General features: G+C 36.4%; 1 protein-coding gene across 3 annotated transcripts in view; it reads right to left on the bottom strand.

The window, feature by feature from the left end:
- Nucleotides 1-17,111, bottom strand: part of BPNT1 (3'(2'), 5'-bisphosphate nucleotidase 1) — a 170,658-nt gene that overhangs the window by 116,125 nt on the left and 37,422 nt on the right. For all 3 annotated transcript variants that reach the window (XR_008402128.1, XM_053712511.1, XM_053712512.1), the window contains exons 4-5: nucleotides 14,146-14,253; nucleotides 26-74 (exon numbers count right to left, since the gene is read on the bottom strand). Coding sequence is in view for 2 of the 3 variants with exons in the window: in XM_053712511.1 (XP_053568486.1) it covers nucleotides 26-74; nucleotides 14,146-14,253 (157 nt within the window). In the remaining variant the exon portion in view is untranslated. The remainder of the gene's footprint in view (nucleotides 1-25; nucleotides 75-14,145; nucleotides 14,254-17,111) is intronic.

The raw sequence follows: 17,111 nt of genomic DNA on the forward strand, positions 1-17,111 counted from the left end.
AATCAAATATAGTTATTAAACTTACCTTCAGTGTATTCTTTAGTGCCGTCAAGAGGATCAACCCACACAACAAGCTTTTAGAAAAATAAATAAAAAATTATTATCGTTATTTTTCTTTATACAGACATAATGTTACAATTTTAAACAATGCAAAGTATTTTTTTAACATACTTCCATTAGCAAAACTGTTTCATACACACACATATGTGGTGTGAGTGACTTGTATGACACAAATGATGTCATGATACAATACACACAGCTAACAGCTCTCTTATAAGTTGTAGTGTTTGAATGTTGGTGCATTCAAGAGAACTTGCAGCATATATGCATATGCTGCTGCAACAGTGATAATTTATACTAGAAGCATTTTTTGCTAATTAAAACATATTGCAAAAATACTTCTATTCAACATTAAAATACAAATTAAAGGGACAGTAAACGTTAAAATATAATTGCCCTTAGCTTTAAGTCTATTACTTTCTAAATACATTAGCCCAAGTTTGCAGAGCAAAAGTGTAGTGGAAGCGTTTAAAAAGGTATTTTATACTTACCTAAAAACGCATCTTCTGTCCGCCTACGAATCTGAAGTTTATTTTCCAATACTTGCCATCAATGCCCCTGCAGCCAACAGTGGAGCGAATGCCCGTCTTCTCCAATTTTGACAGCGCGCGTTCCCTCTCCACATGCGCATGCCCAATCAAAGCATCCAACAGCCATATACACAGAATCTCAATGCTTCGTCGCGCATCAAGATTCTGCGTTTCAGATTGAGCATGTGCAGAGAATTGGAAAATGTGCACTCCGGATCGGAAAATATGGGCGTTTCACAATACATGATTGACAGAACCTCCCTGCAGCACTGTCCCTGAAGAAAAAATATCGGGCTGCATGGGCGGAGAGTGGATGTCAAATTCGGTAATTATTTGTATTTATTTTAAAACGCTTCCGTAGCGCTTATGCTCTGCAAACTAAGGTCAATATTTAATTAATTGCTTGAATAGCAATACTTAAATTATTTTATAGTTTAACATTTACAGTCCCTTTAAAGGGCCAGTAAACCTAGAAAATAATGTTATATAATTCTGCACATAGTGCAGAATTATATATTATATTAGTGCTAGCTTTATTTAACATAATATTGCCAGTGACAGAGGGCGGGTCTGAAAAACCCTCTTTTTTAATAAAAATGTCACCGGCAATATTATGTTACATAAATCTAGCACTAATATAATTCTGCACTATGTGCAGAATTATAGAACATTATTTTCTAGGTTTACTGGCCCTTTAAGCTAATATAATCAGACGGAATGAATGCTTAAAGGGACATGAAACCCAAATTTTTTCTTTCATGATTCAGATAGAGACTAACATTTTAAATAACATTCCAATTTACTTCTATTATTTAATTTGCTTCCTTCTCTTGTTATCCTTTGCTGAAAGGTTTATCTAGGTAAGCTCAGGAGCAGCAGAGAACCTAGGTTCTACCTGTTGATTGGTTGCTGCATATATATATCGATTGTGTTTGGCTCACCCATGTGTTCAGTTAGAAACCATTAGTTTATTGCAGCTCCTTCAACAAATGATACTAAGAGAATGAAACAGATTAGATAATAGAAGTAAATTAGAAAGTTGTTTAAAATTGTATTCTCTATCTGAATCATTAAATATTTTTTGGGGGTTTCATGTCCCTTTAATGATTCACAAATTTATTTGGTGTTAATTTAACATTAAAGGGACAGTAAACTGTCAAAATGTTTTTCCCTTTATGTGTTTCCAATTACTTTTTTTACCAGCTGAAGAGTATAAAATGTAAAAGATTTGCTTTTTAAGGCTTATTTGTGTATATGAATTAGCAGTTTGTGTTTTGAAGCCACAAACTAATAAAAAAGGTTGAGCTTGTAGGTAAAATCAGATCATATTACTTTATCACATTGTGTACATATACCTGCTTCCTTATCTTATATCTGTCCATAAACCAATCACCAATACTTGGAGAGAATAATAAAAATATTAACATTTTATTACCTTATCTCTTCTATAACCCACTGAGAGTGTAATTTTTTTCTGCTGGCTGTGTTAACACAGCTTGGTCTTGAGAGCAAAAACTTTCAGGAAGGGTGGGGATACCACAGGCTAAATAAAACTATTTCAAATGGCAATATAAGGGTAATGGAAATAATTATAAACAATTTATTACACTGCAGCAGGTAAAGTGGATCATTGGGAACAAATTAAAGGGGAGAACATTTGAGTAAACTGTCCCTTTAAGGGCCAGATTACAAGTGGAGCACAAACGTTTGCACCTGAGCGATAAGGAATATATTGCAAGGGTTTGCGCTCATCTGGCTTACCGCTCATATTTAGAATTGAAAGTAAAAAGAGATTGTGTGAGCGCAATCACAATTTACACTAGAATCAATACTACAACTTCAGAGCTCGGGTTAACAGTTTCCCAAAAATAAAAAAGTAGCACAAAACACATAAAAAATGCACTACAAAGTACAGTTACAATCATAACACTACCTAACAAAAATAATTAAAAAAAAAAATATTGCACCAAAAAGATAGAAAGGCTCAAAGATAGAAAATGTTAGGGGAAAAAAAAGGCAGACAAAGGGCTTTAACATTGATTATATATATATATATATATATATATATATATATATATATATATATATATATATATATATATATATATATATATATATATATATATATATATATATACACACACACCTAAATGCATATTTACATTGGAGCCCTTTGCCGTTAAGTAGATGAAAACATGTAAAAGCATATTTATGCAATATTCATATTTAATAAAAGTTTTAACTATGTATTTAATGTAAATATTATACATGTAAATATTATACATTCAAATGTTCTGCATATAGCAGAATATGTTCTAAATATATATATATATACACACACATACACACACACACACATATACATATACACACATACATACATATACACACACCAGTGATGTGCAGTGACATCAGAGGCTGGTGAGGCAGTGGCAGGATACGCCTTCATTCTTTAGATATCCTTTGTTGAAGAAATAGCAATGCACATGGGTGAGCCAATCACATGAGGTATCTATGTGCAGCCACCAATCAGCAGCTACTGAGCATATTTAGATATGATTTTCAACAAAGGACATCAAAATAATGAAGAAAATTAGATATTAGATGTAAATTGGAAAGTTATTTAAATTTGCATATGGGTTTCATATGGGTTTCATGTCCCTTTAAATGGTGTCTTGGAAAACTGGTCAACTTAGTAAACATCTGATTTTAGTTTAAAGGATTGTAACAGAAACTCTTGCCAGATAACACAATGCTTGCTCTGATTATGAGATCTAGAAATCCATGCCCATTAAAATATGTTTAAAACATACTTTTTACTTTAATGCTGCAAATTATGCTTATAGATTCTTTCATTACATAAGGGATGAGAGTCAGAGGGGGAGGAAGAGAGACAGAGAGAGAAAGAGACCATGGGGGAGAACAACACATAAGGAGAGAGAGGGATAGATAGAGAGAGAGAGAGACACACACACAAGGGGGGAGGGGGAGAGGGACCACAGCATTTTAAAGTAATAAAACAGCAGAACTACAGAGAGTTCAGAAAATTAGTCTATAATTTAGTGTGAAGTACAGAGGCAAGCTGCTAAGTTAGTGGGTGTAAAGTTTGAGTAAACAAAATACAAAAACGACCCTGCTGTAAAAGAGTAAACAAACACTAAACCACATTCATTAAATTATCATTTTCACTAATAGAATCTTTCAGTAAAATCTTACTTTAATAAGATGTGGGTGAAACACTGCTCTCTGTGCCTCTCTCTTGCTCTGTAAGGATTCAGGAAGTGACAGTGGCACATTCCACTGCACTTAGAGGGGAAGAACAGAACTCTCTTTTTCACTTTAGCAAAGCTGGCAGCTTCACAGGACAGCAACAAAATATATGAAAGTTGTTTTTTTCTGTTTTTGTTTTGTTTTATATGATTTAACATCCAGCCCCAAAACTATGTTCCACTTACTAATGCCTCTCGCTGGATTGGTTCAGCCCAAATAGGACTGCCTCAAATAAGCAGTTAATGGGCCATGCAATGATCTAAACCACTTGCATCCAGTAGATGGCGCAGCATGTTGTGTAATGGTGGGCAGACCTGCTTGTGCCTCTTCATTGCACAACATATAGCTGTGAGAAAAAAAAATGCTGGGAAAAAAAAATTACAATTTTTTTTTAAAGCCAATAAAAAAAAATATATTTTTGCCCACATGAGAGGTGAAGCACTGCCTCACCTGCCTCTAGTGACTGCACATCACTGACACACACACACACAACAGGTGAAACTCGAAAAATTTGAATATTGTGCAAAAGTTAATTTATTTCACCAATGCAACTTAAAAGGTTTAAGTAATATATGAGATAGACTCACTACATGCAAAGCAAGATAGTTCAAGCCGTGATTTGTCATAATTGTGATGATTATAGCTTACAGCTCATGAAAACCCCAAATCCACAATCTCAGAAAATTAGAATATTACATGCAATCAATAAAACAAGGATTGTACATACCTGTAGAACAATATCGGACCTCAGAAAAGTATAAGCATGCATACTGTATGTACTCAGTACCTTTTGCAGCAATTACTGCCTCAATGTGGAGTGGCATGGAAGCTATCAGCCTGTGGCACTGCTGAGGTGTTATGGAAGACCAGGATGCTTTAATATCAGCCTTCAGCTCTTCTGCATTGTTCGGTCTCATGTCTCATCTTTCTCTTGGCAATGCCCCATAGATTCTCTATGGGGTTCAGGTCAGGCGAGTTTGCTGGCCAATCAAGCACAGTAATCCCACGGTCATTGAACCAGGTTTTGGTGCTTTTGGAAGTGTGGGCAGGTGTCAAGTCCTGCTGGAAAATGAAGTCTGCATCACCATAGAACTCGTCTGTGGAAGGAATCATGAAGTGCTCCAAAATCTCCTGGTAGATGGCTGCGTTGACCCTGGACTTAATGAAGCACAGTGGACCAATACCAGCAGATGACATGGCTCCCCAAATCCACACAGACTGTGGAAACTTCACACTGGACTGGGCATCTTGCAGTGTGTGCATCTCCATTCTTCCTCCATACTCTGGGCCCTTGGTTTCCAAATGAGATGCAAAATTTGCTCTCATCAGAAAAGAGGACTTTGGAACACTGAGGAACAGACCAGGTCTGTTTTTCTTTAGTGTAGTGAATGTAGTCCAGCGCTAGATTAGCACGGGTAGAGTATTTAGTTAAATTCTATAATTTGAATATATTGTATTTTGTGATTGGATAAATGTTTAATGTATGTACTGCAATGTTGTTATTATATATTTATTGTAGGTAATCCTAAGTATTTATCAACATTCAGTTAATAAAAAGATATAAACAGGTATATACAACTGATATATATATAAACTTGTTGTCTAATGTGAGCTTCTTATCTATATATAAAAACTAATAAAACATTTGTATAATTAGACAGAAATTTAATAACTTGTTAAAAGCATACATAAAATAAAAAGGGACGTCTCCCTTATAACATCGATTTCATCAGAGAAAACAATTGAATAACTGTAGTATATATTTCCGCTATTTGATAATCAGGTACCTGTTATATAGTGTAACAAATGATTATGTCCAGAAATTGGATTAAAAAAACTTAAAGATCCAAACGAGATGACCTCCCCGCTATTGTGGCGGGTGTGTGTTACCGGTCCGTTAGTGAGAGACTGGTATTTAAAAATATGTCATGTGACTTTTCCTACGTCACAGTTGTGATCGTAGCTGTTTCAATATAGTTGTAATGTAACCAGTGATCCTTGATATTCTGTCAAGTACTTATTATGTTGCAATTTTTTTAACTTTAATCTGTATGTGTATCAGAAGGTGTATTCCCCTATTCCGTGTGTAATTAGGGAGTCTTGGGGGAGATTGCAACTTACGCTTGTCTCTTGGCACACCTGATTTCTCTTTTAGTGTGATCTTTGCGGTCACATTCAGTGACTTGGATGTTAAACTTTGCGGTCACGTGCAGTGACTATAATGCAATCCTCGCAGTGTGGACTTGGCGGTCACTTGTAGTGACTGTAATGAGGTCTTTGCGGTCACGGAGGTGACTAGTGGTGGGGTCTTTGCGGTCACAAGTGGTGACTAGGAGTAGAATCTTTAGCAGACATCAGTGATGTTATACAGCAAGGTCTTTGCATTCACAGATTGTGACTTGCATGTATTAACTTGCGGTTGTATCTTTGCGGTCACAGATAGTGACTTAAAAGTGGTCTTTGCGGTCACTAACAGTGGTGACTTAGAGGAAATCTTTGCGGTCACTAGTAGGGACTAACAGAATGATCTGTATCGTTGGAGATCAAAGTAAAACTTGGCAATCTCTCTGTGCAACTTAGTAGAGCTGATTAGAAACAAATGCAGGTTGTAACAACGTCCAGCTGCAATGTTGCAGGAGGTAATCAACAAAGGAAGTCTTGTAGTAGTTGTCTTTCCTTTCTTGGCAATTATAACAGCAATCAAAATAAAAACATAAAGTGCAGAGTGACAACAGTGTCAAGGTCAACGCGTTTCGCCCTTAAGCTTTATCAAGACATTAAGGGCGAAACGCGTTGACCTTGACACTGTTGTCACTCTGCACTTTATGTTTTTATTTTGATTGCTGTTATAATTGCCAAGAAAGGAAAGACAACTACTACAAGACTTCCTTTGCTGATTACCTCCTGCAACATTGCAGCTGGACGTTGTTACAACCTGCATTTGTTTCTAATCAGCTCTACTAAGTTGCACAGAGAGATTGCCAAGTTTTACTTTGATCTCCAACGATACAGATCATTCCGTTAGTCACTACTAGTGACCGCAAAGATTTCCTCTAAGTCACCACTGTTAGTGACCGCAAAGACCACTTTTAAGTCACAATCTGTGACCGCAAAGATACAACCGCAAGTTAATACATGCAAGTCACAATTTGTGACTGCAAAGACCTTGCTGTATAACATCACTGATGTCTGCTAAAGATTCTACTCCTAGTCACCACTTGTGACCGCAAAGACCCCACCACTAGTCACCTCCGTGACCGCAAAGACCTCATTACAGTCACTACAAGTGACCGCCAAGTCCACTATGCTAACACAGAAAGTGAGATACACATAGCCTAATGGTTAAGATCTCCCTCTCTAACACTAAAGGTCACGAGTTCAATTCCCACCAGTACAAGTGACCGCCAAGTCCACACTGCGAGGATTGCATTATAGTCACTGCACGTGACCGCAAAGTTTAACATCCAAGTCACTGAATGTGACCGCAAAGATCACACTAAAAGAGAAATCAGGTGTGCCAAGAGACCAGCGTAAGTTGCAATCTCCCCCAAGACTCCCTAATTACACACAGAATAAGGGAATACACCTTCTGATACACATACAGATTAAAGTTAAAAAAATTGCAACATAATAAGTACTTGACAGAATATCAAGGATCACTGGTTACATTACAACTATATTGAAACAGCTACGATCAAGTGTGACGTAGGAAAAGTCACATGACATATTTTTAAATACCAGTCTCTCACTAACGGACTGGTAACACACACCCGCCACAATAGCGGGGAGGTCATCTCGTTTGGATCTTTAAGTTTTTTAATCCAATTTCTGGACATTATCATTTGTTACACTATATAACAGGTACCTGATTATCAAATAGCGGAAATATATACTACAGTTATTCAATTGTTTTCTCTGATGAAATCGATGTTATAAGGGAGACGTCCCTTTTTATTTTATGTATGCTTTTAACAAGTTATTACATTTCTGTCTAATTATACAAATGTTTTATTAGTTTTTATATATAGATAAGAAGCTCACATTAGACAACAAGTTTATATATATCAGTTGTATATACCTGTTTATATCTTTTTATTAACTGAATGTTGATAAATACTTAGGATTACCTACAATAAATATATAATAACAACATTGCAGTACATACATTAAACATTTATCCAATCACAAAATACAATATATTCAAATTATAGAATTTAACTAAATACTCTACCCGTGCTAATCTAGCGCTGGACTACATTCACTACATATCAACCACTGTTTTCTTAGAGGGGAATACATTAGTCTAGCAGGGTCAATTCTCCAGCGCCTCATCTTTCTCACTACCTGTTTTTCTTTAGCCCAGGTAAGACGCTTTTGACGTTGTTTGTTGTTCAGGAGTGGCTTGAAAAGAGGAATACGAGATTTGAAGCCCATGTCCAGGATCCGTCTGTGTGTGGTGGCTCTTGTGAAAGTCCCCAACACTTTTGAATGGCCTTTTCCTGACAATCCTCTCCAGGCTGCGTTCAACCCTTCTGCTTGTGCACCTTTTTCTTCCACACTTATCCCTTCCACATAACTTTCTATTAATGTGCTTTGATAGAGCACTTTGGGAACATCCAACTTCTTTTGCAATTACCTTTTGAGGCTTTCCCTCCTTATGGAGGGTGTCAATGATGGTTTTCTGCACAACTGTCAGGTCGGCAGTCTTTCCCATGATTGTGATTCCTACTGAACCAGACTGAGAGACCATTTAAAGGCTCAGGAACCCTTTGCAGGTGTTATGGCTTAATTAGCCGATTAGAGTGGGACACTTTGAGCCTAGAATATTGCACCTTTTCACAATATTTTAATTTTCTGAGATTGTGGATTTTGGGTTTTCATGAGCTGTAAGCCATAATCATCACAATTATGACAAATCACGGCTTGAACTATCTTGCTTTGCATGTAATGAGTCTATCTCATATATTAGTTTCAAGTATACAAGCACTCCAGAAATCAAGTCACAGGTGCCCAGGGTGCAACAGATAGGCAAATAGAAACAAAGGAGAGAGTGCACTCGCCAGGACTTTTCAGAAATTTATTCCAAATATGTGAACGTTTTCGGGGGTTTAGCCCCTTCCTCAGACATACACAATTACAATGTGAATGAAACCCACACCAGACACCCTTATGTAAGGCTGACCACCCAATCACTCGCTCTCCAGAGTAAGGTGCCACCCACATAGTGATGACACCCAGTGGCGTCACTAGGGGGGTGCGGGCCGCACCTGGGTGACACAAATTTTTTTATTTTTTTTTAATTTTATTGAAATTCAAAGAAATACAATGTTGAGATGCATAGATTTTTTTTTATTAGAGGGGCTATTTGTGATCATTGGTGGGACTGGGGAAGTTGTAGACACACAATTTTTTTGCCCCTTGAGCCAGTGCTGCAATTTCAACAAATAGTTTTCCCGGCTGCTTTTGCTTGTTTGTACTTTGCTTCTCCCCTGCCCAATTTCTCTATGAATGTTAAGGGCATGCCGTGGGGCTTGCAAAGTTGCGATGCTAGCGTAAACCTGCCTGCCTATCTGTGCTCACTGCTCAGTGACATGTGGAGCAGTGGAGTCACTCACTGCTGTGCTGTCTCTCTAAACGGGAACTTGGAAATCGGATGCCTGGCACCTGACCGCATGACTGTTTGACACTGTCTCTAAAGTGAAGGAGCCACGTATGATGCCCACCAGGCCGTTACGGTTACGGTACACTAAGTGCACACTGAACAGGTAGGAGGGCGGGCGGGGGTCTGGGGGTGGGCAGAGTGCAGAGGTGATTGGCCATAAGAAGCAGTAGGCACGCGGCCCGGGGCTGTGCACTGACAGACTTGGAACAGAGTCAGAGAGCAGAATTTTCATAGTTTGCGTGCCTAAACCTTTTCTTTAGTGATTTATTTTTAGAGTGCTCTGTTTATCTTTCATTTGATGCTCTGCTGAGTCAGGGAGCAGCTCTAGGCATGCGCTTTATAATTAATGCAGTGCAGTTTACATATTTTGTATGGGTGGGTCTGAATTTTTGTGTGTGTGTGTCTCAGTGTGTTTTTAAGTGTGTCTGAGTGTTTGTATGTGTGTGTGCCTGTGTTTTTGTGTGTGTCTGCTTTCTGGGGGGGGGGTGACACCATAACTTACCGCACCGGGTGACACCAATCCTAGTGACGCCACTGATGACACCCCTCCAGCAACTAATGAGAGTGGCCCAACTAAAATTACAATATATACATAATGTGAAACAGCAGGATAGTGAACTAACAGATAAACTGATGTCGAGAAGACTGACAGTAATACTTAAAAAGGTTAAACACATAAGGAAATTAGTTAAACACATAAGTAAATCTAACTAATTATATATATAATGGGCAAACAAGAGCAAAAGCATGTAATCTAAAAGCATCCCCATGGAGCAATCTGCAGTTTAAAAAAAACAACGTATTCAAAATATGACCAATGCTAATGACAAAGTGGACTCACTATCACAAGTATATATGCAGATGGCAAAGTAATGGGGAAATTTAAAACACAAATGTACAATGTCATGGCAGCATAAGACCTAAGCACTGCTACAGCACGGATTACTCAGTACTAGAGACATTTATAAGTGGGCAGGTATCAGAATCTTAAAGCACAAAGTAACATCTGCAGGATCCGTGCTGTAGCAGTGCTTAGGTCTTATGCTGGCATGACATCGTACATTTGTGTTTTAAATTTCCCCATTACTTTGCCATCTGCATATATACTTGTGATAGTGAGTCCACTTTGTCATTAGCATTGGTCATATTTTGAATACGTTGCTCTTTTGTTTTATTTAAACATGCTTAGACTATCGTGACTTTTGGCTGTTACACTTTGCTACAACTTGACATTTGGGGAGGTACACATAGCACACTTCTAGTGTATTAACTGGCTTTAGCTTAATCTTACACAGCGCAACTTTGTTGATACTAGCACCGGGTTGCTATGGCAACGGGTCCATTGAGTTTTGTTTTGAATCCCATTACATTCCCGGTCTTTTTGCTTACCGATGAGGGCCCTTATGCACTTTCATTTTGCCCATGGTAGGTCTGTTATGTTCTACTTAACTAGGCTGACCATATTGCCGCTTTAAAAAGGGACACATATGAAAAATGCATATGTCAGGGCTGTTTAAAGAAATGTTTTGAATAATGTTCTGTTATAAGAACCCTGACATATGTATTTTTTATGTGTGTCCCTTTTTAAAGCGGCAATATGGTCAGCCTATACTTAACCCATGTTTGGCTCAGGCTGTTATGTACTCGCTGCTATGATATTGTATGTCATGATGCGTACTGTGTAATATGCCTCTACTCTTTATTTTTATGCTTACTGTCAGCCTTTGCCTGTACTAATACTGCTATCCAGGTGCGATACCATTTTATTAGACATGACTTTGATATAAGATGTGGTGTTTGATGGGGGACATATATTGCACTCCGCTAGTGTTTATGGCTATTTTTATTATCTCATCTGTTTAAACTGCAGATTGCTCCATGGGGATGCTTTTAGATTACATGCTTTTGTTCTTGTTTGCCCAATATATATACATACATATATATATATATATATATATTAAATTTACTTATGTGTTTAACCTTTTTAAGTATTACTGTCAGTCTTCTCCACATCAGTTTATCTGTTAGTTCACTATCCTGCTGTTTCACATTATGTATATATTGTAATTTTAGTTGGGCCACTCTCATTCGTTGCTGGAGGGGTGTCATCACTATGTGGGTGGCACCTTACTCTGGAGAGCGAGTGATTGGGTGGTCAGCCTTACATAAGGGTGTCTGGTGTGGGTTTCATTGACATTGTAATTTTGTATGTCTGAGGAAAACGTTCACATATTTGGAATACAACTCTCTCTCTCTCTCTCTCTCTCTCTCTCTCTATCTATATCTATATATATATCCCTCAGTTTACGCCGGGGTTTAGGTTCCAGAAGGAATGGTTGTAAATCGAAACCGTTGTAAATTGAAACCCAGTTTATAATGTAAGTCAGTGGGAAGTGAGGGAGATCGGTTCCAGGCCCCTCTCAAAATTGTCATAAGTAACACCTAATACATTATTTTTAAAGCTTTAAAATGAAGACTTTAAATGCTAAACAGCATTATAAACCTAATAAAATAATCACACAACACAGACTTCACTTGCATTTTTCTGCAAACAGTTCTTTCTATGCATTCCAATCTGGACTGATTTATAGACAGGAAGATCTTGTTCCTTTGAAATCTGCTCGATAGCTCAGGTCTGGTTAAACTGATTAATTTCAGCTTGCTTGGCTTTGCTGCAACACAAGCGGACAGCTCCACCTATTGGCTATTTTAATAAATGCACTGCTTCTCAATGCTTTTCAATAGCAGTCACATGACTGGAAAAAAAGGTTGTTATTCTGAAACGGTGTAAATTGAACCGTTGTAAAACGAAGGCCACCTGTATATATATATATATATATATATATATATATATATATATATATATATATATATATATATATATATATATATATATATATATATATATATATATATATATATACATACATACATACATACATACATAATCATCTCTATATAGAAGTATAAATATATATTGTACCAAAATACCATCAGATATATGTAGACATATTTATTTCTGAATAAATAGAACATATATTTTGCTATGTGCAAAACATTGGAATATGAAATATTCATATTTTCATGTGGGGTTAGTGCAAATGAGAATATGTGATCGTGTTCGTGCGAGAGTGGGGTGTTAGTTTTTTTTTCTCCATTGAGTTCTATGGGGGAATGCAACATTCTAACTTTTGCGCTCGTTGGGTTAACGCAAGAGCAAAAACTATTTACTTTCAACTCGAAAAATGAGCGCAAACCGACAAACTTAAAAAAAAAAGAAAACCTTATTTCTAGCTCAATTAACGATCAAGCGGGAGCATTAATTTGCGCTTCACTTGTAATCTAGCCCTAAATATATTGAATAAACCTGAAGAAGAAGGTCACTGGTGTTATTTGGCAAATCTATACAGAATGACGTTACTTATGAAGATTAAACAGATTAATTCTGCAAGAGCTGATACTGCTCTAATAGATTTCCTGTGGACTTTGTCCGTGAATGCAGGTCAAAGAATAATGTACTTCAAATGTTATGAAACACTACTAATATAGATTTAAATTTGCCAAAGCCAAAATGGGAGAGAGAAAAAAAAACTTTGCAAAATATCAGCTTTTTCAAGGAAGTGCTATACATAAAACTATTCTCACAAATATAAATACTTTCTATTTCTCCTTCCTGAAGAACAATGTGTTTTTTTAAGCAAAGGATCTAAAAACTACATTAGAATAAGCTATACCTCCTACAGTGGCATCTCCAGAAACCAAATATGGTGAGGCCACTGCCAAAGACATACTAGAATATATGTAGCTGGGTGGGAGGAGTGTAATTCTTTGCAATATTATAACATTTTCTGATATTTATAAATGTAAGTTAAGAGATATGAAGGGAGGAGCAGCACAGTGGTGAGAAAACATTTTACTGGGATGAGGACAGTTGGGGCAGCAGCCATTATGTGTGTGTGTGGGGGGGTAGTGTCCCCCGACCCCCAAGAGATGCTTATGTACTTACTAACATTTCAAAAGCAAACAGAGTAATGTATATTTTGTAAGTGGGCTCCTGTGTATTATATGAAAATAATGCAATGTGTGCAGTAGATGTTCGGAATTTAGTGCCATTTGCACACCTCCCTTACAATTCTCCATAACCACGTGTAAAACACATGTACTGCAGAGTAAAATACAATCCAGATCTCGCTCTCTCTTTCTCCTATATATAGTGGAGGGCACTGGAGGCATTTGTGAGAAAGTCAGATTTACTGTTATTAGTTAACCTTTAAAAAGAGGCACACTTATCTGGATAGAGCAGACTGGGGAACTGTTGATTAAAAGACCAATGACTCCCCCAAAAGAGGTGCACCATTACCAAGGAGGTTATTGCTCGGTTGCCGATCTAACATTGGACTCTTGTTCCTCCAAAAGAGGAGCAGTTTATAAGAATAAAAATTGCATTTTGCCCATAGAGTATTGTTTACCCTATGAGTCTCATTGAGGTTCTGCAGTGAATTGCACAATTCTCTGCCATAAAAGGGTTTGAAAATGTAAAAATTCTGAGCAAAGCAATTACTATCACCTCTCTAAAGGTATGAAAATAAGAGGTGACATTTATTTTTAGTGTATTTTTTTTACCTCTTCCTCCTTGATGCCAGTGTACTGTGTTGGGCACGTGTACTTGAGTATTTCCTCAGACTGGCCCAGTTCAAGCAGGCCCTCTTCTACTTCCTCAGAAGGTAGCTCCTGTGCGAATACACGTGATTAGTTCTGAATACCTCAGAAGTGCATCAACAGTAGAAAACAGAAAGATACATTAAAGTAATGGTAAACCTTAACTAACTAAATACCATATATTTAATATATGTCACTAAAAAAAGTACCTTTTTTGTTTTTAATCAATCTGTGAAAGTATTAAAATTAGTGCATATAGTAATGCTTCTATTGCAATATTATGACGGCCCACTTGGATTAACTTTTTTTTATTATGATGATTCCAGTGAAAATCCAATCAACGTGTGTGTCATATGACACTCTTTAAGTCCAGCCCCTTTAAAGCCCTTAGAAAGCCTATGTAGAGCGTGCTTGTGACTGCTCTATACATCACAGCCCAGCTAAAAGAGGAAATGAAGGGGGGCATATGAACAGACAAAAAAAAAAAATAAAAAAATAAAAAAAATATATATATATATATATATATATATATATATATATATATATATATATATATATATATATATATATATATATATATTTATTTATTTATTGTCTGAAATTCCCTTTAAAGGGATAAGAAACCCAACATTTTCTTTCAGGATTTAGATAGAGCATGCAATTTAAACAACATTCTTTTTATTTCAATTATCAAATTTGCTTGGTTCTCTTGCTATCTTTTGTTGGCAAGCAGGGCCTTAAAGGGATGTTAAACAGTCTGTTTCATTGTTGTAATAAACAAGTACTAAGTAGTTAGTTATACTTAGAAATCATTGCAATATGTATTATTCATTATTTTAAATGGATTTTACTTTTTATTTATTTATTACACTACATTTGTGCAGTGTCCATTACTTCCTGTCACAGCCTAAAAGGAGGCTGGGGCCTCTGCAGCAAGGTTTACCTTGCCTGATGTCATAAAACGTCTAGCCCAACATGAGATGTTTACTATAAAGTGAATAGACTAGGTGAACAGGGAGTCAGATTTGCTCATGCACAGATAAATCAGAATGATATCTAAGTTGCCAATATGTCCGTTCTCTTAGCACACTGAGAATGTGCTCATTTTGCAAGAAAACAAGTAAGTTATTTGCTGTTTTTTACATAATCTGTTTCTTTTTATGTTTTCTTTGATTTAACATTTGTTTTTACCAGTAGTGTGCACATGTCTGAAGCCCTATATGGCAGCAGTTTTACAAGAATGTTATCCATTTGCAAGAGCACTAGATGGCAGCACTGTAAAGCTCCAGAAACCTACCTAGGTATCTCTTTAATACAGAACACCATGTAAATAAATCAAATTTGATAGTAGATGTCAATTGGAAACGTTTGCTTTGTCTGAATCACAAAAGAAAATTGTTGTGTTTCCTAAGCCTTTAAATACAATCTATTAATTAGTTTTTGATCACTTTCTGGCTCAGAATCATAAAGGCACTGCCTGCCTGGTTAATGCTCATTGGCTGATGGGCACTTTGTGCTAATGCTGAGTACCTATAAGCCAATGAGCGGTAGCACGAAATTCAACAATGCCACTGAGATTAGTATAAAGTAAGCAACTGATACTGCTGTATTCATTTTAAATTAAATTTAAAACAGCTTTTACTTCAAATTTTTAGGCAAGATAATTTTCTTTCATATTAAGCATATATAGTACAGTACAGTGACAGTCTGACCTGCATCTCTGCTGGAATGTAAGCTTCACAAGACTAATCTGGGAATATATTGCACTTTTGGCAGATTTAAAAAAAAAACAAAAAAAACCAGTACTATTAATCTGTAGAAGATTTAAAGGGACACTAAGACCAATTTTTTTTCCTTTTGCGATTCAGATAGAGCATGCAATTTTAAGCAATCTTCTAATTTACTTCTATTATCAATTTTTCTTCGTTCTCTTGCTATCTTTATTTGAAAAAGGCATCTAAGCTAAGGAGCCAGACAATTTTTGGTTCAGCACCATGCCCAGCACTTGTTTATTGGTACTGTCCAATCAGCAAGGACAACCCAGGTTGTTCACCAAAAATGGGCCGGCATCTAAACTTACATTGTTGCTTTTCAAATAAAGATACTAAGAGAATGAAGAAAATTTGATAATAGGAGTAAATTAGAAAGTTGCTTAAAATTGCATGCTCTATATGAATCACGAAAGAAAAAATGTGGGTTCAGTGTCCCTTTAATATTAAAGGATTACTTTCTGTTATAATTTTTAAGCTAAACAACTAACATATTAAAGTTAATAAACATTAATTAAAACCTACTGACCTATATTTTCTCCAAAACGAAGTTTCATAACGTTCTAAAAGTTATCTTTTATTCGCCGATGATGTCACGTTATCCTGCCCACTATTTTCAGCACTGCATGTTCAAAATACTTAAACCAATAACTTTGTGTTTAAAGCGCCATTTTGAAACCTAGGTATTGTAAACGGATTGGTACAGAGCAAAGGATACCCACGGAGTGGGTTTGGAAAACAATTAAATTTGCAGACAAGATTTCTGATATACGGTAGAGATATGTTAATGAAATGCTATTGATAAAAAGCGTATTTGGGGTAGTTAGTAACAGGCATAGAAAATATTTACTTACAGTGGCCCTTTAATAAACAAGTTTTCACTATTTAAAAAAGGGAGAACTCACAAATGAATCATTAAAGGGACACTGAACCCAATTTTTTTATTTTGTGATTCAGATAGAGCATGAAATTTTAAGCAACTTTCTAGTTTACTCCTATTATCAAATATTCTTCATTCTCTTGGTATCTTTATTTGTAATGCAAGAATGTAAGTTTAGATGCCGGCCCATTTTTTGTGAACAACCTGGGTTGTTCTTGCCGATTAGTGGATGAATTCATCCACCAATAAAAAAGTGCTGTCCAGAGTCCTCAACCAATAAA

The sequence above is a fragment of the Bombina bombina genome, chromosome 4, assembly GCF_027579735.1.
Source record: "Bombina bombina isolate aBomBom1 chromosome 4, aBomBom1.pri, whole genome shotgun sequence".
In the NCBI taxonomy this organism is placed as follows: Eukaryota; Metazoa; Chordata; class Amphibia; order Anura; family Bombinatoridae; genus Bombina; species Bombina bombina.